Genomic DNA, 25,811 nt, shown 5'->3' with positions numbered 1-25,811 from the left:
ATAGGTAGCTATGTCTACCAACCACATGGTACCCATAGGCCCACATCGATCGAGCTAATGGAAATAATGAACTGACCACAATTAGATAAGATAGAAACCCATGGCTAGCACTCACACCAATCAAGTATGATACCACATCTATATGATCATGAAGATAATGTAGTACATTAGGTCACTGGTCAGACTCACTATAGGATGTAGGGACCCTAGTGGAGTGTAATTTTATTGGCATCAAAAATCCCAACCTATATGTAGCATGGTAACATGCTTCCCTTAGGAGACCTAATACCTAGTGTTGTAACATGCTTCCATAAGAGGCCTAATACCTAGTGTGGTAACACGTCCCCATAGGAGGCCCAACACTACACCCTCACTAGCTCCCTTGGGATGCTCATAGAACATATAGGTGTTCCTTATCTTATCATTAATTTTTATTTCCAATTTATTAATTTGGTTATCACTTATTTAAACCTCTTCACATTATCTTGTTGGTCACTTTCAGGTCATGAGAGGAACCACTACACATGTATTCCCTACATACCCATGCTCATCACATGATGAGTTCCCATAGGAAACATAAGTTCCCAACTCAATCCCCAAATAAACAATCCCTCAACTGACCTATATCTGGAAGTTTAGGTCTCACAAGATCCCTTCATACTTATGTGCACGTGGTCATGTGTGGGCAAAACCAACTTCATGAATGTATTCAAATAATACCAATGCAAGGGTTGGATATGAGAAACACAAAAATGAAACAAGTATAACAATCTCGCTCAACTGGCCTATATATGAGAGTATAGATTTGACACAAATCCCAACAATGCAATTAATTACCAAGCATCATGAACTCACACAACTGGCCTAAATTTGGAAGAATGGATTCTACATGAATCTCAATGATGATAAAGTGAAAACATGGTTAGATTGGAAACCTAGCATCAATTCTAAATCCATGACCAAAATAAGTGCCAATAAATACCCAAGAAAATTGGATGACACTCATAATGAGGCAATGTAAAAATCTCTTAAAAATTAACATGATCAAAAATTGACAAAATTAACATGCATTATCCAAATGGTTTCCAAACTCCTAAAAATCAAATAAAAATTGAGTTCAAAGCTCATATGCAAAAATGACTAGCATAATGACATGAAACTTCAAATAAAAATCCTTAAAAATAATCAAATATTTGTACTTGCCCAATTGGGTAGAACTAGAAAATCAAAATGGAGGGGAACATTAGTTCTCAACCCTCAAACAATTTACTACTGAAAACATGAACTAAAATGGAGCCAAAAAAATAAAGTGAGAAAGCCCTACCTTGTAGTTGAGTGTGTATCACCTAGTTTAGTAGAGTAAAATGAACACTAACTATTAAATGAAAGCATTAACAATACTAAGCAAGCTAACACTTAAGATAGGACCAAAGAAGACAAATTTGAGGAAAGTAGACCAAAGATGGTAAACTTCTCAAGTGCTTCTCATGGTGACGAACCTATGTCCTCGATTTAAGGTATGTGTGCTCACAAGTCTAGCTCAAGCTTAGATGGATGGATGGAGTGAATGAGGCAAGGTTTCAACAATGGAGTCATGGAGTGATTTTTCCATTATAATGGTATTTTGGTAGTTTATGAGCTCTCAAAATAGCATTATAACTTTGCATGGAAGGTGGATTCATTTTAGTGAAGGGAGAGGGTTCAATTTATAAGCAAGAGGCTTGAGGGATGGAGGGCTAAGATGAAAGGATGGAAAGATGGCCCAAGGAGGGTCAGGATGCACTCAAAGGGGAGCACATGGATTGTGCTTGTTTAGCACCAATCAGGGAGTGACACATGTCATAGGGAGAGTGGGTGGAGGAAAGGGCATGGATGAGTCAAAAAAGGAGGCTCAAGGCTTTAAATGGCCCTCATAAGTGCTTGTAAGAGCTTTTAAGAGCATGTAAGAGCATTAAAGGCTTTGTGGTTGGGATAAAGTTTTATGGTTGGGATATTTTGAGGGAGGAGACTTTGGTTTGGCTTAGGAAAGTCTTAAGCTTACTTAGGGAATGTGAAAAGGTTGGGGGGGGGATTAGGCTTGGGTTAAGATTAGATTAAGGATGTTAGAGATGTGCAAGTGGATGGCATTCATGAGGGTGGGTGAGTTAGTGGCTAAGCTAGGTTAGTATGGGTGGATGGGGTGGATTAGGCTAAATGGAGGATTTAGGATAGTTTAGGGGCTATTAGATTTGAGGGCTTTATTTATTAAAGTGATTTTAATAAATTTGGGATTTGGAATTAGATAGAAGAATAGGATTAATTGATAAATAATGGGTTATTTGATTTATCAATTAAGACTATAGATGATTAATTAAATTAATCAGCTAGGGGATGGCAAAGGATTAATTAAATAAGAATTTAATTAATGATTCCTTTAGAGATAGCTAAAAAGGATTACCAAAGCGGTGTAATAAGATTTAGGTGTCTACATTTTGCCCCTCTTTGACATAGTGTTGAGACAACACTATTTCAAAGAAGTTCAAACGAAGATGACATGAGGAAGATGTTTTAGCAACAAGGTTGCCCCAGTCTCGGATAAGAAGAGGAGAGACTAGACTTAGAGATGCCCCCTCAAAAAGGTGATAGGGAGAGAAGGCGAGGCCTGATAGCTTCTTGAAAAATATAAGAATCCGCGATAAGCAAGGAGACTTAGATTGGCAAAGAGAATGGGTTGAATTAGCTCAAACTCTCACTATGGGAGAATGATAAAGGGAGGTCAGATTCACAAAAGGAAGCAAGCTTAAGACATGAGTGAAGGTGGAGGAGGAAGGAGCGGGGCACTATAAAAGGAAACTAGGAGGAGGGGATGGATGAGGGGATTAGATAAAGCTAAGGCAACAAGATTTCAAAGAGTCAGATTGGCGGAAGATGGGTTTCGAAGATCCCTAGGACTAGGATTGTGGATCTTGAAAGATGAGGCTTGGTGGGCTAATTTGATGGGTGGATCCCTAAGACTAAGATTGTGGATCCCTAAAGATAAGAGTGATGATTGATTCTGAGAGATAACTGAGGCACAAGCAGGGGTGGGAGAGATGGATGTTGGATATGGATGGGGGATAGTGGAGATGAAGGGAATCCATTGAAGCTTTTTGAGTAGGGGGATACTTCAAAGAGAAGTATCACCATGTAGTTGAGCACTAGATTTGCTATAGGAGTGTTGGTTAATTGCCAAGGTTACCAAGAACATCAAGGCCGTGTCACCAACCGTCTAGAGGACTGACGAACTGACTCGAAACAAACACACAAGGATTTCCCTAGCATCACATATGAAACCCAAATTAAGTAGCATGGAACCGACACTAGGAAGAGTCAGAGTGGGAATGATATTGGGGAACCCACAAGCAAAAAGGAAAAGAAAAGATGAAAGACCTAATGAAGACCTTGCACTTGAATTGCCCCATTCATAGCACACCATGATATAAAAGATTGTGGCGACCATGAGGAGGGAACAACCCAAATCACTTGGAAGAGATACTTTAAGAATCATGCTTGAAATCTCGAAAAGAAAATAAATCGAAAGAAAATGTAAATCCATAAAAAAGTTAACTATTTGCCAAAGAGATCGGTAGGACTGGATACTGATGAACCAAGATCAGACGAGAGGAAGGATGCATCCTACAAGGATCTATTGGTAATATCGAGGACTAGGATGAGCTGGGCAAGCAGAACTCTTTAAGACAAAATTTTGATGACAAGGGATCTCGTACAAGGATTCGCTAAAGCACTTAACCAAGAGAACTGCAAGTGATGCTCAAGCAGGAACTGACGTAAAGAGATGAGAGGTATACAATGGGACTAAGCAAAGGGCTAATGGGCATGGAATATACAACTAATAGATCAAAGGATGTACAAGGGATTACTGGACAAAAGCACAGTATGATAGGATAGTGGTGCGAAAGATAAAGATGAAGAGATAGTGGAAGATGGATTGGGATGAGGAGGTAGAGAAAAAGCATGGGATAAGGAGATAGAGGGGATGAAAATCTCAAGAGGAGAAGATGGTTTGTGAAAAGCTTAAGATAGCAAGAAATAAGAAGCTCAGGATGAGGAGATAGCAGATGAAAAGCTTAGGCTGAGAGGATAGCGAAGGAAAAGCTTAGGATGAGAGGATAGCGGAGGAAAAGCTTAGGATGAGAGGATAGCGGAGGAAAAGCTTAGGATGAGAGGATAGTGGAGGGCTAGATACCAATGACAAGGGATATACCAGGCGATGGAAAGATGGGGGCAATGTGAGGAGATGCAAGGATAGATGAAAAAGGGAACAATGGATAGAGGGATTTGGGTAGAGGAATGAAAAAAGATAAGGATTGATGGAAAGATGGAAATGACACGGTCTCCAAGGAATAGAGTGCCCCCAGTTATAATATGCTATTCAAGAGGATGTTTTATGAGGGATGCGATAGGATGGAGTATTGGTCAACAAGAGGATGAGGGAGATAGATGGAAGCTAGGATGTGAAAGGTTAATGAGGTAGAGGATAAGGAGGATGGTGGATGAGGCCAATGGAGGGATTGGATGGATGAAAGAATGGCTAGATAAAGGATAGGTGGATACAAACTTTGATGGAAAATGGATGACAAAGGGATGACCAAAAGCATGTATCTAGTGGTGGACTTTACTTCTTTCAAGATCCGAAGGAGGATGGTGAATGAAATGGGTAGGATGTGGTTGGTATGGTGGGATGAGATGGGTATGATGGGTGATGGAATGCCCACAAGTGTATAGAGCATTTGGATGGAGGGATTATGCATGATGCTTGTTTGCCAAGTTTTCATCATGGTACTTGTCCAAGGCGCCTGAATTGCCAAGTTTTCACAAATGGACAATTTTTTTTTTTTTTTGTTTTGTTATTCTTTTTTTTTTGTCTTTTTTGATGCATTTTGACTCATAGATGCTGGTAGGATGGATGAAAAAGAATGGATTGAACAAGTGGAATGGTGGGTGGGAGTTTGGTAGATAATGGATGCGAAGACATAAGACTGGTGGGTAAATGGATGAGGAAAATGGAGAGATCATCATTGGCGCACACCTTGAGAGGTGATCAAGTAGTGGGAAAGATGGTATTGAGTGAGTTTGAGGAGAAAATGGAGGAAGAGAAAGATAAGGACTACAAGTAGAGTTGGAAGATGGAGGATGGGAAATTTAGGACAAGAAGCATACGGACTAAGAGTGGGTTGGGGGGATGAAGGATGAATATATGGGGATTTAGATAAAGGATGGATGGATGAGGCTTTTTGAGTAGCATGAATGGATGCCAATTGAGATTTTTCTTTGAGATGCATTTCTTTAATGAGCATCTTGGGTATCCGCATGATTTTTGACTTTTGCAACTTGGGCCTTTGTGGCCTCTTGACTTTTTCTTTGATTTGGATCAAATGTTTCTCTTCTTGAACATGTATTTTAGAAGGGACATGTCGAGACTTGGATTTTTGTGGATTTGTGGATTTATGCTTTTTTATTTTGGCATCCAATATGCTTCTATTAGCCACGGGATGGGAACCAGAGCATGGGGGATATGGAGGGATAATGGATGGAGTGATAGGGTTTAAAGGTTGGAAGGGATTCAAGGGTGAGTGCCTTTGATGATCTAGCCGGTGGATTTGAGGGGATGGAAGGATAGATTGGAACATAGGATATGGAGGGATATAATTGCCCAAAATAGATGGAGGGAATGAAGGATATGGGCCTAAAATAGATGGAAATGGGGAAGGTGTAGGTCCCAAAATAGAGGGAGGGGATAAAGGATTCATATTAGGTATATAAGGACCCAAAATGGATGGAAAGGGTGGGGGATTTGGATAGGGGGTATATGGACCCAAAATGGAGGGTTGGAGATAAGGAGTAGGATGAGGGCCCAAAATAGATGTAGGATAAGATGGATGGGAGCGTTGGGGGGAAGATGGAAGGACTTGTGACCATGCAGGGATAGAGGGGATACCAACATCTGGAGATACATTTTTTATTTATTTCTTCAATATGATGTTCATTATGTGGAACACAAGATGTGAGTCCATTATTAGCTAAAGGAGTTGAAGCTTCATGTATGATAGTTAGTTCTTCTTCGACGGATCTATCATCATGGATTATGGGAGATGTATGATCATGGAGCAAAGGGGATGGAAGGATAGAATCTTGAGTTGGATGGAGTGATGGGAATGGATCTTGAGATGGAGGGGATGGTAGAAGTGGATCATGTAGGGGAATAAGTGGGATGGCAGGATCTTCTGTTGTGTCAGGGGATATTTCAACATGCTTTTGGGCAAGATCTTGACAGGAATGGATGGGAGTGGATGGTATGATAGGAGAAGTATGGATGGTTTCTTTAAGTGAGGTAGATGGAGGGGTAGGAGGTTCTACAATGGGGATGGATTGATGAGGGGTATACTCATTAGGTTCATTATATGGGATTTGGGTAATGCTAGGAGGAGGAGATGTGGATGGGATTTGGAGGGATTCGATGGATGGGAGGTAGGAGATGGAAGGGGTTTGATAAGTGGATTGGATGCGATAGGGATGGTAGCGATAGGATGATGTAAGAGGAATGATGGGGGTGGGAGAGGGAGTTGCTTTGGGCTTCCTTATAAAATTCCTTGGAGACAAGTGTGCTGGACTAGGAGGAGTAAGGGGATTGGGGTGATACATTGTAGAACTAGGATTGGTTGGAGGATTTGGAAGAGATTGGGATGGTGGATTTGGACTAGGGATGTAGCTACTAGAATTGTTCTAGAATAGTGGAGGTTGGGAGATGAAGGTAGAGGAATATGGAGGTATGACTTATGTATAAGAGAAATATGTGGGCACAATATAGGAAGGAGGTAAGGATGAGGATAGTAATGGATTTCCCTTGTCAAAGGCATGGTAAGGAGTACTAGTGGATATGTAGGGAGGAGGGATGGAGTAGTTGGGAGGAATGTTTGGATTTTGGAGGATGTTTGGAGGAATATCTCTAAGGCTTTCAATATACCCATCATAGTTGACAAGATCATCATCATCATCAAAATAGGATGAGGTGGGAGAAAAGGTGGGATGACCAAACTCATCACAATAGGATTGTGACATGATGTTTTAATGATGAGTTAGATGGGGATGAAGGATCAATATGAAAATGCAGATTAGGATAAGTTGGGAAGCTCAGATTTGGATTTGGATGATGAGAGATTTCCTAGGGAGAGTCAAAGCTGCACGACAGACCTAAGGAGGATTGACTGGAGATTTTTGACTTTGCTATGGATGGAAGACTTCAAGGGTATGCTGTCAAAAAGTGAGAGTTTTGCTTTCCTATGCGCTAGATTTGGTGGTGGCTGTGCCAACTTGAGGATAAACTAATGATCCTATGGGCATGACACGAGATTGACCACTTATGGATCCCAACCTTTAGCTCAAGGTGATGAGGGATACAAGTGACAAAGCTGGATTACCCTAGACAATGCTCTATCAGAGGAATAACCTTGGTGAGATTGGTTGATTGGTAGGATTGATTAGATAGAAAATTGTGGCAGAGTGACAACAACTCTTTAAAGTCTTGGATGATTTTGGATTAGGTTGCTAGTTGGTTGGGGGAGATGATTTGGATGGACTTTGGATTTGGGATTGTTCTAAAGCAAAGAACTAGATAGACTCAGTTGTGGCAGGGGAGCTTGGATGATTTTCTGATGAGGCAGTGACTACGCTAAGTATGCCTTGAGTTGGGAGATTTTTTCTTTTTTGGGATTTTGACCAAAGTTGGCAATCATTCATTCAAAAGCTATGAACAAACAAGCAGACAAAAGTTTGGAGCAAGCACGTCAAACACACCAACATCCTAGGAAGCTTTCTACAAGGATGAAATTTGGTTTAGCTAGGGAGTCCTCGATATATGCAAGGTGCGTGAGGCCCAAATCCGTAGATGAAACCAAAAAGATGTCACACAGCTGAGAGGAGTGGTAACCCACTTCTCCTCTTTCACTTCTCAAGGGTATAAAGTTCCTTGAGGCTTAGCCCGAGTGACAAAATTTTGATCCCAAGAGAGGTGTCTTTAGATTCACATCTTGATCTTTATACTCCGTCAGAACGCTGGAGTTGAGATCATCCCAAGGGGTGATGAAATCCCCAAGCAAGCCTCCTAAAACTAAAAACAAGGTTTTTGGATCCTAGTCTTATGCACCCAAGATGGTCCGCAAAGGCGACAAGGGTAGAGAAGATTTAGCTGACCTTGGCCTAAAAAGCAGAGTTCTTTCACCAACTGATTCTTAGATTGTTTGATCTATTGAAAACACAAGTGATTAAGACATAGATGTTCAATTCCAACTTGACAACATCGTCAACATAATGGAAATCAAGAGATCATCAACATAAGAGATGCGAGCATTGTTGAAGTGTGTCAAAATCATGCAATGTTCATTGATTTTTAAGCAATCAAGATTGAGTGAATTCTTTAAGCATGCATTCGAATAAAAAGTTGATTTTAATCCATGGCATTCGAGAGTGATTTGAGCGACATGCATTGTACAAAGATGTGTTTAAACATGCAAGAAAAATCTACGAAAAATATGATTAAGTTTGTTAAGACACTCCAACCTACAATGCTACAAAAAAGTGATTTGATTAGTTACCCAAAAATCCCCAAAATCAAAGCTTAACTATGGGAAATTATTTTTTTAAAACTTTTTTTTGTTATTTTTGATATGCATAAAAATGCTTAGAATGGTCCATATCTTACGGAACCACTAAAAGTCAAATTTTGATTTATACTCTTTTTTTAAATTTTTTTTTTAAATATGATTATGATTATAATTTGATAATGAGCATAAAGATATGATGATTAAACCTGCTGAAAAAAAGTTAGAATAAAAACATGCACTGGAAAATGTAAAAAAATTGAACCAAGCAGATATCAGAGCGAACCTGCGGGTTAAGAATGCATTCCCGCAGGCACAGGAATGTGAGAATTGTCAGCGGGAACGCGGCAAATGTGAAGTAGAGTTTTGGTCAGAAAGGCAAGGTGATCCCGTTGGAGTTCCTGTTCGCGGGAATGACAATCCCGCCACAAATCTAGATTGCGAGAATGATAGGAAAGATTGTTAAAAAGAATTAAAACCGCGAGCCAAAAACCCAAGAGCTCTTTTTGACAGAGCGATCCCGCGGGTTTATGCCATTACAATGTTCCTACAAGCGGGAATGATGATCCCACTGAAAAAATTTTGTTACAGTCTCGAGAAGTTTAAGATAGGAAATGGCAAGGTGGGAATGACGATCTCGCTATTTCTGAGGCGCGTTCCCGCTGGAGGATTTGTCGGCGAGGATGAAGAGGTTGTTTGATGATACACAGTAGACTATTTGTTGATGAAGTGCGAACTCATAGTTGCGGCTTCGTGTTCCTGCCAGAGAATAGCAGCGTTCCTGCATTGGGGGATCGCATTCCTGGGGTCGCAGGGATGCAAAAAAAAGTTTTTTTCTTAGGGTTGACTAGGTCAAAACCACTTATAAGGTTGTATGTGTGTTCCTATGGCGGTCAATAGTACCCTGCAAGCAAAAACCACAAGACAAAGACACAAAATTTAAAGCACAAAATGTTAGTTTCCCATGGTTAGTAAAAACATGAAAAGGTATGTGAAACTAACAAAATGGAGATTAAAATGACCCTTGCGGGGTCCCATCGGGCATGCCAAAATGTATCACCTAGTTTAGTAGAGTAAAATGAACACTCACTATTAAATGAAAGAATTAACAATACTAAGCAAGCTAACACTTAAGATAGGACCAAAGAAGACAAATTTGAGGAAAGTAGACCAAAGATGGTAAACTCCTCAAGTGCTTCTCATGATGACGAAGCTATGTCCTCGATTTAAGGTATATGTGCTCACAAGTCTAGCTCAAGCTTAGATGGATGGATGGAGTGAATGAGGCAAGGTTTCAACAATGGAGTCATGGAGTGATTTTTCCATTATAATGGTATTTTGGTAGTTTATGAGCTCTCAAAATAGCATTATAACTTTGTATGGAAGGTGGATTCATTTTAGTGAAGGGAGAGGGTTCAATTTATAAGCAAGAGGCTTGAGGGATGGAGGGCTAAGATGCAAGGATGGAAAGATGGTGAGGGAGGGTCAGGATGCACTCAAAGGGGAGCACATGGATTGTGCTTGTTTAGCACCAATCAGGGAGTGACACATGTCATAGGGAGAGTGGGTGGAGGAAAGGGCATGGATGAGTCAACAAAGGAGGCTCAAGGCTTTAAATGAACCTCATAAGTGCTTGTAAGAGCTTTTAAGAGCATGTAAGAGCATTAAAGGCATTGTGGTTGGGATAAAATTTTATGGTTGGGATAGTTTGAGGGAGGAGACTTTGGTTTGGCTTAGGAAAGTCTTAAGCTTACTTAGGGAATGTGACAAGGTTTGGGGGGGGATTAGGCTTGGGTTAGGATTAGATTAAGGATGTTAGAGATGTGCAAGTGGATGGAATTCATGAGAGTGGGTGAGTTAGTGGCTAAGCTAGGTTAGTATGGGTGGATGGGGTGGATTAGGCTAAATGGAGGATTTAGGATAGTTTAGGGGCTATTAGATTTGAGGGCTTTATTTATTAAAGTGATTTTAATAAATTTGGGATTTGGAATTAGATAGGAGAATAGGATTAATTGATAAATAATGGGTTATTTGATTTATCAATTAGGACTATAGATGATTAATTAAATTAATCAGCTAGGGGATGGCAAAGGATTAATTAAATAAGAAATTAATTAATGATTCCTTTAGAGATAGCTAAATAGGATTATCGAAGCGGTGTAATCAGATTTAGGTGTCTACAGAGTGGACCAAATGGAAAAACCCACAGTAAAATAAATGGGTTGTTGAATCTAACAAAATGTTTGGGAAATGAAGATCTTCCCACTATGGATCCAACAATACCACTCTCACGTCAATCCACTAAGCCTATCTCCCACAACGAAGAAATTAAGAAAATCTCATAGGGGATTTTAGGAGGATTTGTTCCAAAATCCTAATGTAAAATGTGAGAAGTGTAAATAAACTCACTTTTAACCAATATATGCACTTTTACTAAGTGAAATATAAATTATATTATTTAAATTAAATAATCTAATTAGCTCCCTTAATCCCAAATAAAATCAAGCAATTCCAATTAAAGTGGAATTCAACTACGACAAATTAGCCAACAAATAAAATAAATAAAATCTCTCTAACCCATTAAATATCATTTAATGTAATATTTTCTACAACAACTTGGGAATCCTAAATGCACACACACGCTCATGGGTTAAATCACATAATGTATTATGAATTTGGATTTACCAATTACTAGAGGGTTAAAATAACATAATAAGGATACATCTCCCATATAAGGATGATATTGGCTCAAAATGAAAGGTCTAGTCACTAACTCCATGTGCCACTATTGAGGATATAAGTCATGTACAATAAACAAACACAATCAAGTGTAGATACACAATGTGTAATAGTCAAAGAAACAATTATGTATAATCACATAATAAGGCATCTAATTAAACCCATTTAAATAATAATTAAGTATTCCATTTACATTAATTTACTAAAAGAGAAAAGATAATATCTGTAGCACATAAATCAATAGATCCAATATGGATAACTCACTTTCTAACTAATTTAAGCATTTAATAATGGGAGTTATAACAACTACCAATAATGTAAATAACACCATAAACATATAAGTCAACATGGTCAAACACATGAATCAACATTGCTGTAGGAACCTAGTCAAGTGCAACAAGATAGATAATACATAGTGCAACCATTGTTCCTATCTCAGAATGATCATGGAATAACATCATGATACATATTGATCCAGGTAACCACTGAGACAAACCATCAAATCTATCATAATCTCATAAATCAAGCATAAGCACAATCAACAAGCTAATGCAACAATATAAATCAAATCACCCCAAGGGTGTAGACCACTCACGGGTCCCAATCATGATCACTCACAAAGTAAGATCATCAAGGTTGCATCCATCAAGATGACTTACAGAAATGAAATGGGAGAGGCACTACAAAGGATATTAATGAATGCAAGAATATTCTTAAGAAAAATCAAATCATATTTCCTTCAAGAGTGTCTAACTCAAGTTCTTCTTTGTAATAATCAAATTTTGATAAGGGAAAGGATCACACACTTGGGATAAAAAGGAACAAAGGATGATTTTTTATGCTTCTTTAGATAATTATTTAGGGATATTTAGCTTCTAGATTTAGGAGCTTCTCATCATATAGAGTCTTTATAGTGCATGTTTTCTTCATTTGACCCTTGCCATGTGCTAATGATTTTCATGGGCTATTATACTTCAATAAATATAATTAGGAAATGAAACAACAATATTAGGGAGGCTTAATACATATGCCTTTGGTCTCGTTTCTCTATAAGGGGAGGAATGTTGTTGAAAATCTTGAACTAGCTTCTATATTTATCCTAGAGCATTTACATTGGTTACACAAACTAAATTGGGCCAAGGGTGTTCTGATGTGAAGTCTAATCAAACTTAGTGGTTTATTTGGTGCGGTTTCCCCCCAAATTATTTCTATGGGAGTTTGGGGGTAGCGCCCTTGTGGGGTCCTAGGGCAACACCCTAGGTGCACTTCCTATCACATAACAAGTTGGGGTTGAGGGGCAAGACGCCCATAAGGGTTTTTAGGGGTAGCACCCCTGAAGTCAAAAATGACATTATATTGTAAAAGGCATCAGCTGCTATTTTTCTATTGGATGAATTGTTCTATCCCTAATTTTGTAAGCGGCAAAAGCTTGTATAAAATGGCTTAGGGATTTCATAATGTATGGTGATATTGTATCTTCTTGTGATGGTATTGAGTTGTAAGGGGTTGTGGATTGTAATCATTGTATAATAATATTATTGGAATTGTTGTTGTTGGACATAGCCTAGGGATTGGGTGAACCATGTTAAATCTTTGTGTCTTATGTTCTCTTTTGTGTAATTTATTATTTTTTGATATTGGTTATATTCTCATGTAACTGTTATTTTCATCTAGGATTCATGGGCTTCTTGGTCTCTCTTCCTCTTCTTCTCTCTTATGGAAATAATTGTTCCTGACATAGGGTTTTGTCCTACTTATTCTTCCTAAGAGTTCTTTTATGTATTCATTTCTTTCTTGGGGAGGAATTTTGGCTTGTTGGGGTTTCTTCCTTTCTCCTCTTTCTAATAGATTGCATTGCATACTATACATGAGTATCTAACATGGCTTATTATCTAGGAGCCATCTTTCATTCTCATCTAGTGGTGTGATTTTAAATACATTCCCCTATGTTGCACTTAAGGGAGGTATTTATTTATTTACACTTTAGTTAAGCTTAGAATAATACATTGTTAGGATTAAAACACAGACAAAAATATAGGTAAATTATAAATCATAGAGAACAAACACATGACATCAAGATTTAACATGGTTCACCCAAACCCTGGGCTACATCCACCAAACAACATCTCCAATATTATTACGATCTAGTGATTACAACCTAATTACAATCTATAATCCCTTACAGCTCAATATTGCTGCAAGAAGCAATTTTTGCATCACACATTATATAAAAGATACCTAACCCTAAGCCCTTTTATACAAGTATTTTTCCATTTTAGGGTTGAAACATGTCGACCATATGTTGACCATATGTCAACCACAACCCAAATTATTTTTCCAAAGAATTATAAATATAACAATATTTCCCTAATCAGTCACTGCAAACTAACAATCTCCCACTTGGGGACTGATCAGGCTCCACACTAAACAACAATCTCCCACTTGGAGACTGATCCTATAGCAACATCGCTGCCACATGGAGCTCCCACTAGATCAAACCACCCTGAACTCAGATGTTCTTTTATTGTGTTTACTCTAGAAGGCCAACTGAAGTCTAAGAGGATTTCAACTTCTCCCTTGTCACTACCTTTTGTAAACATATCCATAGGTTTGTCATCTGTATGTATCTTGCCCAACTTTAACTATCCATCATCCAAAACTGACCAAATGAAATTGTATGTCAACTATATGTGTTTTGTCTTTGAATGTAGAGCATAATTCTTCGCAAGATGAATGACACTCTGACTATCTATAAAAAAATAATTTTCCCTCTATGGGTTTCCCAATCTTCTATGAAGAACTAAAGCCATATCATCTCCTCAGTTTCCTCTATAGTAGCAATATACTCTTCCTGTATAGTGGATAAAACATTCACCTTCTGTAACCTAGAAACCTAAATCATTATTGCCCGACAAATAGTAAATACATAACTTATAGTACTCCACCTAGTATCAATATCCCCTTCTAGATATGAGTCAACATATCCCTGTAAATCAGTAGTGGAGCCCCCAAAATTTGGACACTTATTGGATGTTCCTCTTAAATATCTAAGAATCCACTTTATAGCATTGCAATGCTCAAGCCCTGGATGACTCATATACCTATTAATGACTCCCACTACATGTGCAATATTTGGCCTAGTACATACCATAGCATACATCAAGCTTCCCACGACTGAAGCATAAGGTACCCTGGACATCTTATCCTCATCTTCTTGTGTCTTTGGACACATCTTCTTAGTCAACTCTAAGTGACCAGATAAAGGTGTGCTAATAGCTTTAGCATTCTCCATAGAGAAACATTGCAACACCTTCACAATATAATTAGCCTGAGATAATGTCAATATCCTATTTTTCCTATCTCTGCAAATATTCATACCAAGAATTTTTTTGTTGCCCCCAAATCTTTCATAGCAAATGCATGTGCTAACTCATGTTTCTATCACTTAATGTGATCCATGTTAGAACTAGCTACAAGCATATCATCAACATATAAACATAAAATAATGTAGCTATCATCATCCAACCTCTTAAAATAAACACAATGATCTAAATGACACCTACTATATCCATGCTCACACATAAAACTGTCAAATTTTAGATACCACTATCAAGGTGCTTGCTTCGAGCCATATAAACTTTTCTTCAATCTACACACAAAGTTCTCCTTATGTTTGATCTCAAATCCCTGTGGTTGTACCATATATATCTCTTCATCCAAATCACCATGAAGGAAGGTTTTTTTAAGATCAAGCTACTCCAAATGCAAATCTTTAGTAGCCACAATACTTAAAATAATGTGAATAGAAGTCATTTTGACAACATGAGAGAATATCTCATCAAAATCAATGCCTTTTTCTGTAAAAATCCTTTTGCAACTAACCTAGCTTTAAATCTTTTCTTATCTACATCCTCTTTTTTCAACATGTAAGCCCATTTATTCTATAAAATTCATTTACCTGTAGGCAACTTGCATAAATCTCTAGTCTTGTTTTTCAGTAAGGAGTCCATTTTGTCTACCATTGTAGACTCCCATTGAATCTTAGTGTCCACCTGCACAAGTTCATCATAACATTCAGGTTCACCAACATGTATTACTAAAATAGAGTACAAAGAGGGATAAAATCTTTCTGGAGGTCTACTTAGCCTTGTTGACTGTCTAACATTCATTGGGGTTTGTGGTATTGGTTGTTGTGGTCATTGCAGATCATGAGGAATTGCTGGAACATCATCTTTTGGAGTCCAACACTACATAATTATCTTCTTTCTTCTCATGTTGATGCAATAGATCTTTGTACAACACTTTCTCATTGAATATGACATCCCTCCTTCTTACAATTTTAGGATTTTCAAGATCCCAAAGCCTATAGCCAAATTCATCAATGCCATATCCAAAAAATATACATTTCTTTGACTTAGCTTCTAGCTTGGTTCTATTTTCCTATATGAGAAAATGTTTCACAACAGAAGGTTTTGAGAAAAGAATAACTTGCCTTCTTACCAGTCCATGCTTCCTATGGAATACCACAACACAAAGCAGTAGAAGGACCTCTATTAATCAAATATACAACAATATTGATAGCCTCTGCCCACATGTTTAAGGGAAACCCAACATGTAACCACATGCTCCTTGCATGCTTCATTATAGTCTTGTTCATGCTTTCAGCCACTCCATTTTCCTATGGAGTTCTTGGAATAGTTTTCTATCTATGAATACCATTAGTGGAGCAATAATCTTTGAATTCATGATTGCAATACTCACCACCATTATCATATCTAACACATTTTAATTTCTTACCAATCTCATTTTCAACCAAGCATTTCCATTTCTTAAAAGTTTGAAATACATAAGATTTCTGCCTAAGGAAATAAATCCATACTTTTTTAGTTGCATCATCAATAAATGTAACATAATAATGAGAGCCATCAAGGAAAGATACTTGATCTAGTGCCCATACATCTATATGCACAAGTTCTAATCTCTCACTTCTCTTTTTCTTCCTACTCTTCACAAAACTCACTCTCTCTTTTTTTCCATACACATAACTTTCAAAAAAATCCACATTGATACATTTTAGACCTGGTAAAACTCTTTTTGAATGAAGTGATTTCATACCTTTCTCACTTATGTGCCCAAGTCTGTTGTGCCAGAGCATTGTATTAGAATCTACAACAATTTCTTGTTCTCTCTACTCAACTACAACAACTGTTCCTGAACATTCATTTTTCTTTGAAACAATTAAAGTAGAAGGAACAATATGACTTGTACAAATATATAAGGTGCCTAATTTCACACCTTTGGCTACTACAAGGGAACCTTTTGAAACCTTCCAATTTTTATCATTAAAAGTAATTACACAACTCTCATCACCGAGTTGCCCTGTTGAAATTAAATTCCTACTGAGCATTGGAACATGTCTTACCTCATGTAGTAGCCAATGACTCCCATTCTAGAAGTTAAACTTAACTTTTCCCTTTCCACAATGTAATAGGGTTCATAATCCCCCAAATAAATAAGGCCAAAATCCCCTTGGACATAATCAATAATATAACCTCTATGAGGTGTAGCATGAAGTGAAGCACTAGAATCTAAAACCCATGAATCATCAACACTTTCTAAAGAAAGAAGAAAAGCATCCTCTTTGGAATTGTTACTTACCACATTTTCCTCCTTGTTCCCTTTTGGTTTATGTCCTTCATTGTTCTTTTGAGTCCAACAATCTTTCTTCTTATGCCATGATTTTTCACAATACCAGCAATCTCTTGGTCCTCTGGATTGAGACCTATTTTCCTTTACTTTTCTCTTGATTTTCTATGGTTTCCATAATTGTTTCCTCTCTCGGTTGTTATGCCTCTACTTTGTGCATTCAAAGCACTTCCTGATGTGGATCCACCTCAGGTTTTCCTACAAGTTTCCTCACTCAAAATAACACCAATCAGATCATCATATTTTAGGGTATTAGATCCAAAAACAAAATTACTCACATCCATTACCAAGTCATTCTAGCCTTTAAGCAAAGAACACAAAATCAAGAGAACCCTAATTTCTTCATCAAAATTAATACCCACAAAAGATAACTAACTAGTAATAGTAGTAAACTCATTTAAATGATCTGCAACAGATCCACCTTATGCCATTTTCATATTAAATAAATGCTTCATGAGAAATACCTTGTTTGAAGTGGAGGGTTCATACAATTCTCTAGGGTTTCCATCAACTCTTCCGTCATCTTGTCTTTTGTAATGTTAAATATCACTGATGGTGACAAGCATAATTGAATGCTTCCAAGTGTCTTTTTGTCTAAAATCTCCTAGTCCTCATTTGTCACAGTTTCCTATTTCTTTGTTTTTCCTTCCAACGGCTTCCAAAGTCCTTTTGATAAAGATAGTCCTCCATTTCCATTTTTTGTAATTGAAAGTTCTGCCCATTAAACTTCTCCACCTTTAGCTTACCCTCATTTGCCATTGCTCCCACTCAACCGTGAGACTTTCCTGTAGAGGATAACTCAAAAACAACCTTGTAGGAAACTTGGCAATAAAGAATATAATCGTTTTCACATAACCCATAATAGATCTGAAATAAACACGGAATTAAAATCCACATGCAAGAGAATAGACAACATACCCACAAAATGTGACACAAGATATACCCTAGGAAACCCTCATTGAGGGAAAAACCCAGCCTCCAAAAGCATCCATCATCATGTATTATTCAGCAAAAATACCATTGCCATACAACCATGGAAGCCTTCATGGCCATAGCCACAACCGAGTAAACTATGTGAACAAGCATGAATCCACACATCCCATGCCATGCTTTCAACCTTCACAAATGCTCCCTTGGCTAACCTGTCAAGCCTTGTCCTGCTCGACTCTTGCCTTTTGTCTTCTCCTTGTCACTCTTACTCTCTCTACAACAACTACCCTTGTGGCTGCTTATATAGTAGCAAGTCCCACAAAACCACTAAGTGGTATTACATAAACTATGTGCTAATACCATGTGCTACCTAACCCACTGACCCCACATTTAATATTGGGCATTTAATTCTTTTCCCCAATATTAAATAATTACATAAAATATTTTCACAGTGTTACAATACAACTCATCAAGAATATTCCATGAGAATCTTTACATGTTGCACGTCCATCTAGGTACAACATTACATAATAAAAATAATAAAATAACAATATTATGCAATGTGTGCAACACCCATTATCTCAACAAACCTCGCTTTGATACCACTTGTTAGGATTAAACCACAGATAGAAATATCAATTACATGCAAATATAAACAATATTAGGAAATAATAAATCGGACAAAAACAACACAAGACACTAAGATTTAACGTGGTTCACCCAAATTTTGGGCTACGTCCATTAAACAACAAGTCCAATATTATTATGATCCAGTGATTACAACCTGATTACAATTCGTAATCCCTTACATCTCAATACTGTTGTAAGAAACAATTTTTACATCACACATTATATCAAAAAAACCTAACCCTAAGCCCTTTTATACAAGTATTTTTGTCACCTTAGGATTACAACATGTTGGCCATATGTTCGCCACAATCCAAAAAAAAATTCTGAAAGAATTATGAAGTATGTATGTTACTTCCTTGATCAGTCACCACAAAACTAACATAGATGCATAATAGTTTTCATTTGAGAGACTTAGGAGTTTGTACCTTTATTTACACATGGTCTAGGAGAAATTCCACTTTAGGCAGTGATTGTAGTTATTGTGCATGTTTATGTGTTGTGTCCACCTTTAGTGTAGTTCTCACATTATCATTCTCCAAATGTTGCATATGCTTCATTGCATACTAGAGGATGATCCTCCTTTGGTGGACATGTGATTCCACCTTATGTGTGTGAAAATTTATCTCCTCATCAGCATTGCCTCTTATTGCCTTTTCTATGACATAAGAAAACACTTCTTCATTATATTCACTAATAAATTCATTGTATACAAGGGTAGAGGGGAAATTCATAATTAGGTTTGTACACATATTCCAATGCATATGAAAGGATTTATTTGACAGTGCATTTATGATGATGACAAACCTTTCGATATTCAATTGAGAGGTTGCTTTTTTTAATGGCTTTCGAAGTTTATTTTTAGGGATTTGTATTAGTAATGAGAGGTAGAGGGGGGTTTATTTGTAGAGAAAATGGTGGAAATTTTTACTATGTATTCATCCAAAAAATAAGTGTACTCTTTGGGGAAGATTATGAAGGAGTGGCTAAAAATTGTATTCATTATAGATGACCCTTTCTTCCTTATAAAATTACGTTCTTTACTTGGTATTGATTTTCTTATCTCAAAATTTAAATATAGACCAAATACATACATTTCATGGACTTTATTTATGCTTGGGGCCAAGATTTAGGAACATAAAATGATTTTTGAAGAATTATGGAGCAATCTGTGAAGCCAAAATAATGAGTTGATTTAGATGCCATATTGGAGCTAGTAGAGCTCAAGATTGGTTCTTTTATGATTGGAAACGTTTAGGTTTCAATTTCAAGATTTCCTTTCCATGTTGACCCATTCTTTCTATGGGGTTCCTTAAAAGACATAGAGTACAAGACATTTGTGTCAAAGAATTTGGTAAGAGCACCAAGATAATGAACAAAAAGGGTATAAGTGGCCACTTTTTTTTAGAAACAAGGTATGCCTGTACTTTGAGAGAAATATGAAGGACGTGTACTCAAAATTAGGAGTTGTTCAAAGAATAAGAATTGTAGTACACTCTAAATCTAGTGTATAAACTACTTGCATTTTTTTTCTTTCTAAATGATAAGATTAAGAGGGTCGAACCCACTATGAACAAAAAAAAAATTTCTTGAATTTTTAAAAACATAACATAGCATGTTTCATGTGCTTCACACTAGATATAGTTAGATTTAGTATTTTTCAAAACCCTTTGGTAGAATGATAGGTAAAAGTTAGATCTAAAAGTTGTGTATTTTTTTTTTGCAATTTCTCTTTGAGTATTTTGTAATGATTTTTTTAACTGACTGCATCCTAAAAATGTTGGTGTCTATTAGTGCACTGGGCATAACTTGCATCAAAATAATAAAAATAAGAACTTGTTTTTGAAAAAGTGTATAGAATCAACTATAGAATAGTAACATGTAATTTTTTGGAATTTGGTCAAGTATACTAGGAGTTATTAAGAAATTAGCATATATATGTTTGTATGGATTGTCAAGGCACCGGTAAATAAAATTAAAGTTTGTCCCATGATAATGTTGTCCAAAAATAGAATAAAATATATGGTTAGAAAGTTTGCACAATGTTTTTGGGATTCTACATGCATTGAATTCTTGTAATCGAAACTTATACTTTGTTATTAATAAAAAATAAAAAATATTTTTTGACAAAAAATGTGATATTTTATTGATGCACTAATGTGGGATCGAATGATTATTTTTAAACATTCAAAGATGATTATTTTTCATAATATAAGCATTCACCTTATCCCACATCTTACATTCTACCATCATTTATTAATTTTTTTTCTTGATAGGTAATGGGTCGAAGCCTAGATTAATTATTATTGTTATGTGTTAAGGTCAAGTAGACTCAAACCCAAGACCTTTAATACGAAAGGTTCACAACTTACCATTGTGTTATAGACTCTTGCCTATCATTTATATATAATTATTGAAAAATAACCTATACATTATTAATAAAAGACTAAGAAACTAGTCTAAAATGGCTTGAAATGTAAAATATTTTTAAAAATAGATATTTTCCATAAATAATAATTTAATATTAAAAATATTTAAGCAATGCCATCAAATTAAATAATTATAAATATATAGATTTAAAATTTAGTAGTAAGAAAAAAAAAACATATTTAACCATTGATATTTAGATATAAAAAACAAGGGAAAAGTATAGAAAGAAGGTAAGGTAGGGGTCCCATGGGAGAGAGGCTCGGGCTCTATTTGAGGGGGTGAAAATGGGTGGTGCTCAATTTAGTCCCACCAACTTAGGAGCTTTTTTGGTCACATGTCAACAATTTATCAATTATTTCAAAGATTTAATTATGATAGTAATAAAAGAATGACATCATAAATTTAAACTCTTCAAAGGACCACTAACTTTAGGAGCTAAAATTTTAAATCTAAACAAATTAAAAAAATTAATAAGACCAATCACCTTAAAAAACTCCTAAAAACTCTAAGATGCCACTCACTCTATTTTTAGGGAAGCCCTCCTCGATGAGACCCAACCTAAGAGCTCTATAATTTTTCTTTGTAGTATTATCATCTACTATGTGAAACTTGTGCATTCACTAGATTGTAACTCTGTCCACTTCCAATTACAAACATCACTATAACACTACAATATTTTCAATCATTTTGTAATTCCTCCACATATGTTCTTTCTTCCATTTGCTTAGACCTTTACTTTTAATTAAAAACAAAAAAAAACCGTCCAACAAATATTTCAATATTTTAAAAACATTTATAATAACTTTCTAATATGTATACTTGTAACTTTATAATTTGATATTATTATTATTTTTAATACGAGGGATCCATGAAGAAACAAAAATGTAGAGGACTTTAATAGGCAGCCAGCGAGAAGAAACAAAAAAAATGGTAATGCAAGAAAGTTTAGGTGGGGGAAATTGGTCAAAACAAGGAATTAGTCTCCGCAAATTAGGTGGGTATTACGTGGGAAAAGATAGAATACAACGTCACGTCACGTTTCAACGTCTCTTTATGCGAAAAAGGGTATCCTCCGTATGAGGGCGTTGAACGATCGGACGGCAGGCAATATCATGATGCCCGCCATCAACGGCCCACACACGTCCCTTTCGTTTACACGCTTCCCGATGCCACTCACTCACAAAGCTATAAAAAGCCCCGCGGGCCCCATGCCCACAATCTTTCTTTATTGCGCCCCTATTTTGTGGCCTTTCCCCTGTTAAAGTAGAAAGAGATCATTATCAGACACAAGAGAGCTTTGACCGACTCTTCTTTTATTTCCGTCTTTGAATCCCTCATTTATTGCGCCTTTGACTGCCCCTGTTGCTGTACCCATCCAAAACCCTGTCCTTCAAATCCACGATATCATTAAAAATATTGTTGAAATCCTTCGGAGAAATGGATGATCGATCTGTGTAGAGTGGGGCGGCTCTTCGATTTTGCTTGTATTTTTGGACAGGACGTCGGGGGTTCGAATCTGCGGGAGGGGTTTGGGTTTGATTGCTGCAATGGTGAAGAAGCGGCAGGATCTGTGTGTGGCTGTTCCTTCCTTCTTCAAGTGCCCGATTTCTCTGGATATTATGAAGTCCCCCGTGAGTCTGTGCACTGGCGTTACGTATGATCGGTCAAGCATCCAGAAATGGATTGAGGAAGGGCACAATACTTGCCCCGCCACCATGCAGGTCCTGGAGAGCAAAGAGATTATTCCGAATTATACGCTCCGCCGGCTCATTCAGGTATGGTCTGTCTCGAACCAGATCTGTGTGAATTCTTGTCCGGCTGTTTCGGAGAATGTTAGCGAGCCTCCAATCGGTCCCAGGCAGGCCGAGGACATTTTGCAGGACGTCCGAAATGGAGCCGCGGACGGTGAGATTTTGAAAGATTTGCTCAAATTTGCTGCGGAATCGGAGAAGAACCGTGAGCGTCTCGTTAAGGCCGGGGCGGTCTCAATTCTGGCGGAAGTATTGTCCAGACGTGGAAAATCCGGCGAAATCGGGACTAAAATGGCGGAAATCCGGTCCCTGGCCGTAAAGATTTTGTTATTGATTCCGCACGACGAGACCGCGGTTCGAATCCTAGCGAGCCCCGAGATGCTGAGCGCTTTTGCAGGGATTTTTGTTGAGGGAACCTCGGAGGCAAAGATCGAGGCTGCGAAATTGATCGAGAGTCTGTTAAGTGACGGAGATGTTAAAGGTCGAATCGCTTCGCATGAGGGATTGTTAATGGCGCTGCTGAGGATTTCTGAAGCGGACGTGAAGGTCACAGAAGCGGTTCTGCGCTGCCTTCACGGCCTTTGCATGGCGAAGCGCAACAGGCAAAATTTTGTCCGGCTTGGAGTCGTCGGTCACATGACGAAGCTCCTCCGAGGAGCCGACGGCAAAATCGCGGAGCAGATTCTCGGTCTCCTGGAATTTATTTCTGCCTCTGCGGAGGGCAGGACTTCGATCTGTGACCAGCCGTTGTGTTTGCAGACAATTGTGCAGAAAATGCTCAAGATATCTGTTGCCGCTACGGAGCGCTGCGTTATTATTCTCTGGAGCGTTTGCTGCCTCTCGGCCGATCGGAGAGCCCGCAATGCTGTCGTGCAATCCGGCGGGCTCACGAAGATTTTGATCATAATGCAAAGCGATTGCTCGCCGACCGTGAGACAAATGGCCGGCGATCTGCTCAAGATTTTCAGAGAGAAATCTAAGGAGGTTTGCCGTAATTACAGCTACGACAGCAAAATGACGCACATAACACCCTTTTGAGGTCTCTCAGGAGGGAATTCGATCCAGCGACGTGTAAATGAACGATGCTCCTCATCAAATTTTGGACTGTAAATGTCTTATTTCTAGTTGTTTTATACCATTTTTTCAAAAATCGGCTGTGAGCACCGAATGTTCAGAAATATATTTGTCAATTTGTGAAAAAGAACCGCCAACAGGAATTTAAGCACTCTCAAATGCCTGGTTTTGGGCGCTGGAAAATATATACATTTGATAAAACCCTCCCTCAAATCTTTCTTGCGAATTGCAGTGGAATGGTCAGTATTTTGCTCTTCTATAATAATTCAATTAAAATAGCTTCATAAAAAAAAAGAAACCGGTTTTTTTTCTGTTTTACAGTGCCGAATCAGATTTAAAAAATGAAAACTAAATATATACACCATTATTGCTGATCGATAAAATCCTTTGGGAAATCTTTCTTGTAAATTTCAACGGAATGTGAAGTGTTTTGCTTTGCAGTAACAATTCGGTTAAAAAACAACGTAATTTAAAAAGCCGGTGGATTCTGAGTTTCTGTTTTACACTAACAAAACACATCTCAAAAAGAGTGAAATAAAATATTATATCTCACCTTTGCTACCTATCGGAAAATTCCTAAAGGAAATTTTTCTTGTGATTTCAGCCGGATGTTGAGTACTTAGCTTTCCAGTAACAATTCAATCAAAATAACATGGTTATTCAAAAAATCGGTAGACTCTGGATTTCTGTTTTTTAGTAGCAAATCAGATCTCAAATCAGCGAAATTAAATATATAAATCGCCATTGTTACCGATCGAAAAAGTCCTATCGGAATTTATATTTTTGTGGTTTTCAGCGGAATGTCGAGTATTTTGCTTTGCAGCAACAATTTTTAAGAACGGCGGATTCCGATTTTCTGTTTTACAGTGCCAGATCAGATCTCAGAACAAAGTGAGAAGTTAAATATTTAAATATATACACCATTGTTACCGATCAAATCTTTCTAGTAAATGTTTGCCGATGTTGATTATTTTGCTTTGCAGTAACAATTCAATTGAAAATAACTACGTAATTGAAAAAAATTGTCGATTCTGGCTTTTTGTATTTACAGTACCGAAATCAGATCTGAAGAACAGCGAAATTAAATACATACACATGTTGACAAAATCCTAGCACAATCTTCCTTCCGAATTTCAGCGGAATGTACAGTATTTTATTGCACACAATAATTACTTCAATTAAAAATAGCTTCGTAATTTTAAAACTACGGCGGATTCTGGTATTATTTTTCCAGTACCAAATCGGATCTCAAAATGCGTGAAGTTAAATGCAGAACTGAAGTAGCGTGTATTACAAGTGGTTTTGACTTTGCGTGTAGGTAATAGATTGTTTATCGTCTTCGTTCTCCTTGTACGCTCCGATTAAATTTAATAACGGCCAGTCAGTCTGACCGGTATTTTTATGTGTAATTCCTTTCATACATCTCTGGTAAGATTTGAACCTGTGACCAACAAATAAATGACTGACTTTTGCCAGTTATTTATTTAGACCACATTATTCCAATATGATGGTTATCGGCTCTGAACTAAATAATAACAGAAATGTTTTTAATGATGGCAGTGAGATTAGGACGAACATGGTTCACCACATCCAGAGTCTGCAGAGAATGTCCTTCAAACATCTGGTAATTTGCCTCCTGCCCCACACTTATTGCAGATTGAGTTTATACTTCCATTTAGCACTTTGTTACTTCAAATTCAATAGTCAATTAAATATTTATTATTATTATTATTATCAATGTAGTCACAGCTTTGCTGAATTAAAGAAACGATTAGGGCCTGTTTGGCTGCAGGAATAGGAATAGCTATTCTGGAATAGAAAATGGCGCTACTTATTCCTGTTCTCTGTTTGGTTCAGCAGATATTTGATGGAAAATTTGCGGACTCTAAAATTTATGTTTTCTAATAAATAAAAGTGG

The 25,811-nt window shown here is 37.3% G+C and overlaps 1 protein-coding gene across 1 annotated transcript; it reads left to right on the top strand.

Moving 5' to 3' along the window:
- Positions 1 to 22,342: 22,342 nt before the first annotated feature.
- On the top strand, positions 22,343 to 24,106 carry CMPG2 (CYS, MET, PRO, and GLY protein 2). Its single transcript, XM_089810488.1, has one exon. It carries the CDS (start codon positions 22,616 to 22,618, stop codon positions 23,855 to 23,857), a length of 1,242 nt encoding a protein of 413 aa, XP_089666614.1. The 5' UTR covers positions 22,343 to 22,615; the 3' UTR covers positions 23,858 to 24,106.
- The last annotated feature ends 1,705 nt before the right edge of the window (positions 24,107 to 25,811 follow it).

Source organism: Cupressus sempervirens, chromosome 11 (genome assembly GCF_028749045.1).
Source record: "Cupressus sempervirens isolate cs-2001-9-10 chromosome 11, ASM2874904v1, whole genome shotgun sequence".
Classification (NCBI taxonomy): Eukaryota; Viridiplantae; Streptophyta; class Pinopsida; order Cupressales; family Cupressaceae; genus Cupressus; species Cupressus sempervirens.
The sequence above is the reverse complement of the archived record's forward strand: the minus strand, read 5'-3'. Positions and strand labels throughout refer to the sequence as shown.

Excerpts from the sequence above, each read along its gene's own strand:
- CMPG2 (XM_089810488.1), top strand. The coding sequence starts at position 22,616 with ATGGTGAAGAAGCGGCAGGATCTGTGTGTGGCTGTTCCTTCCTTCTTC.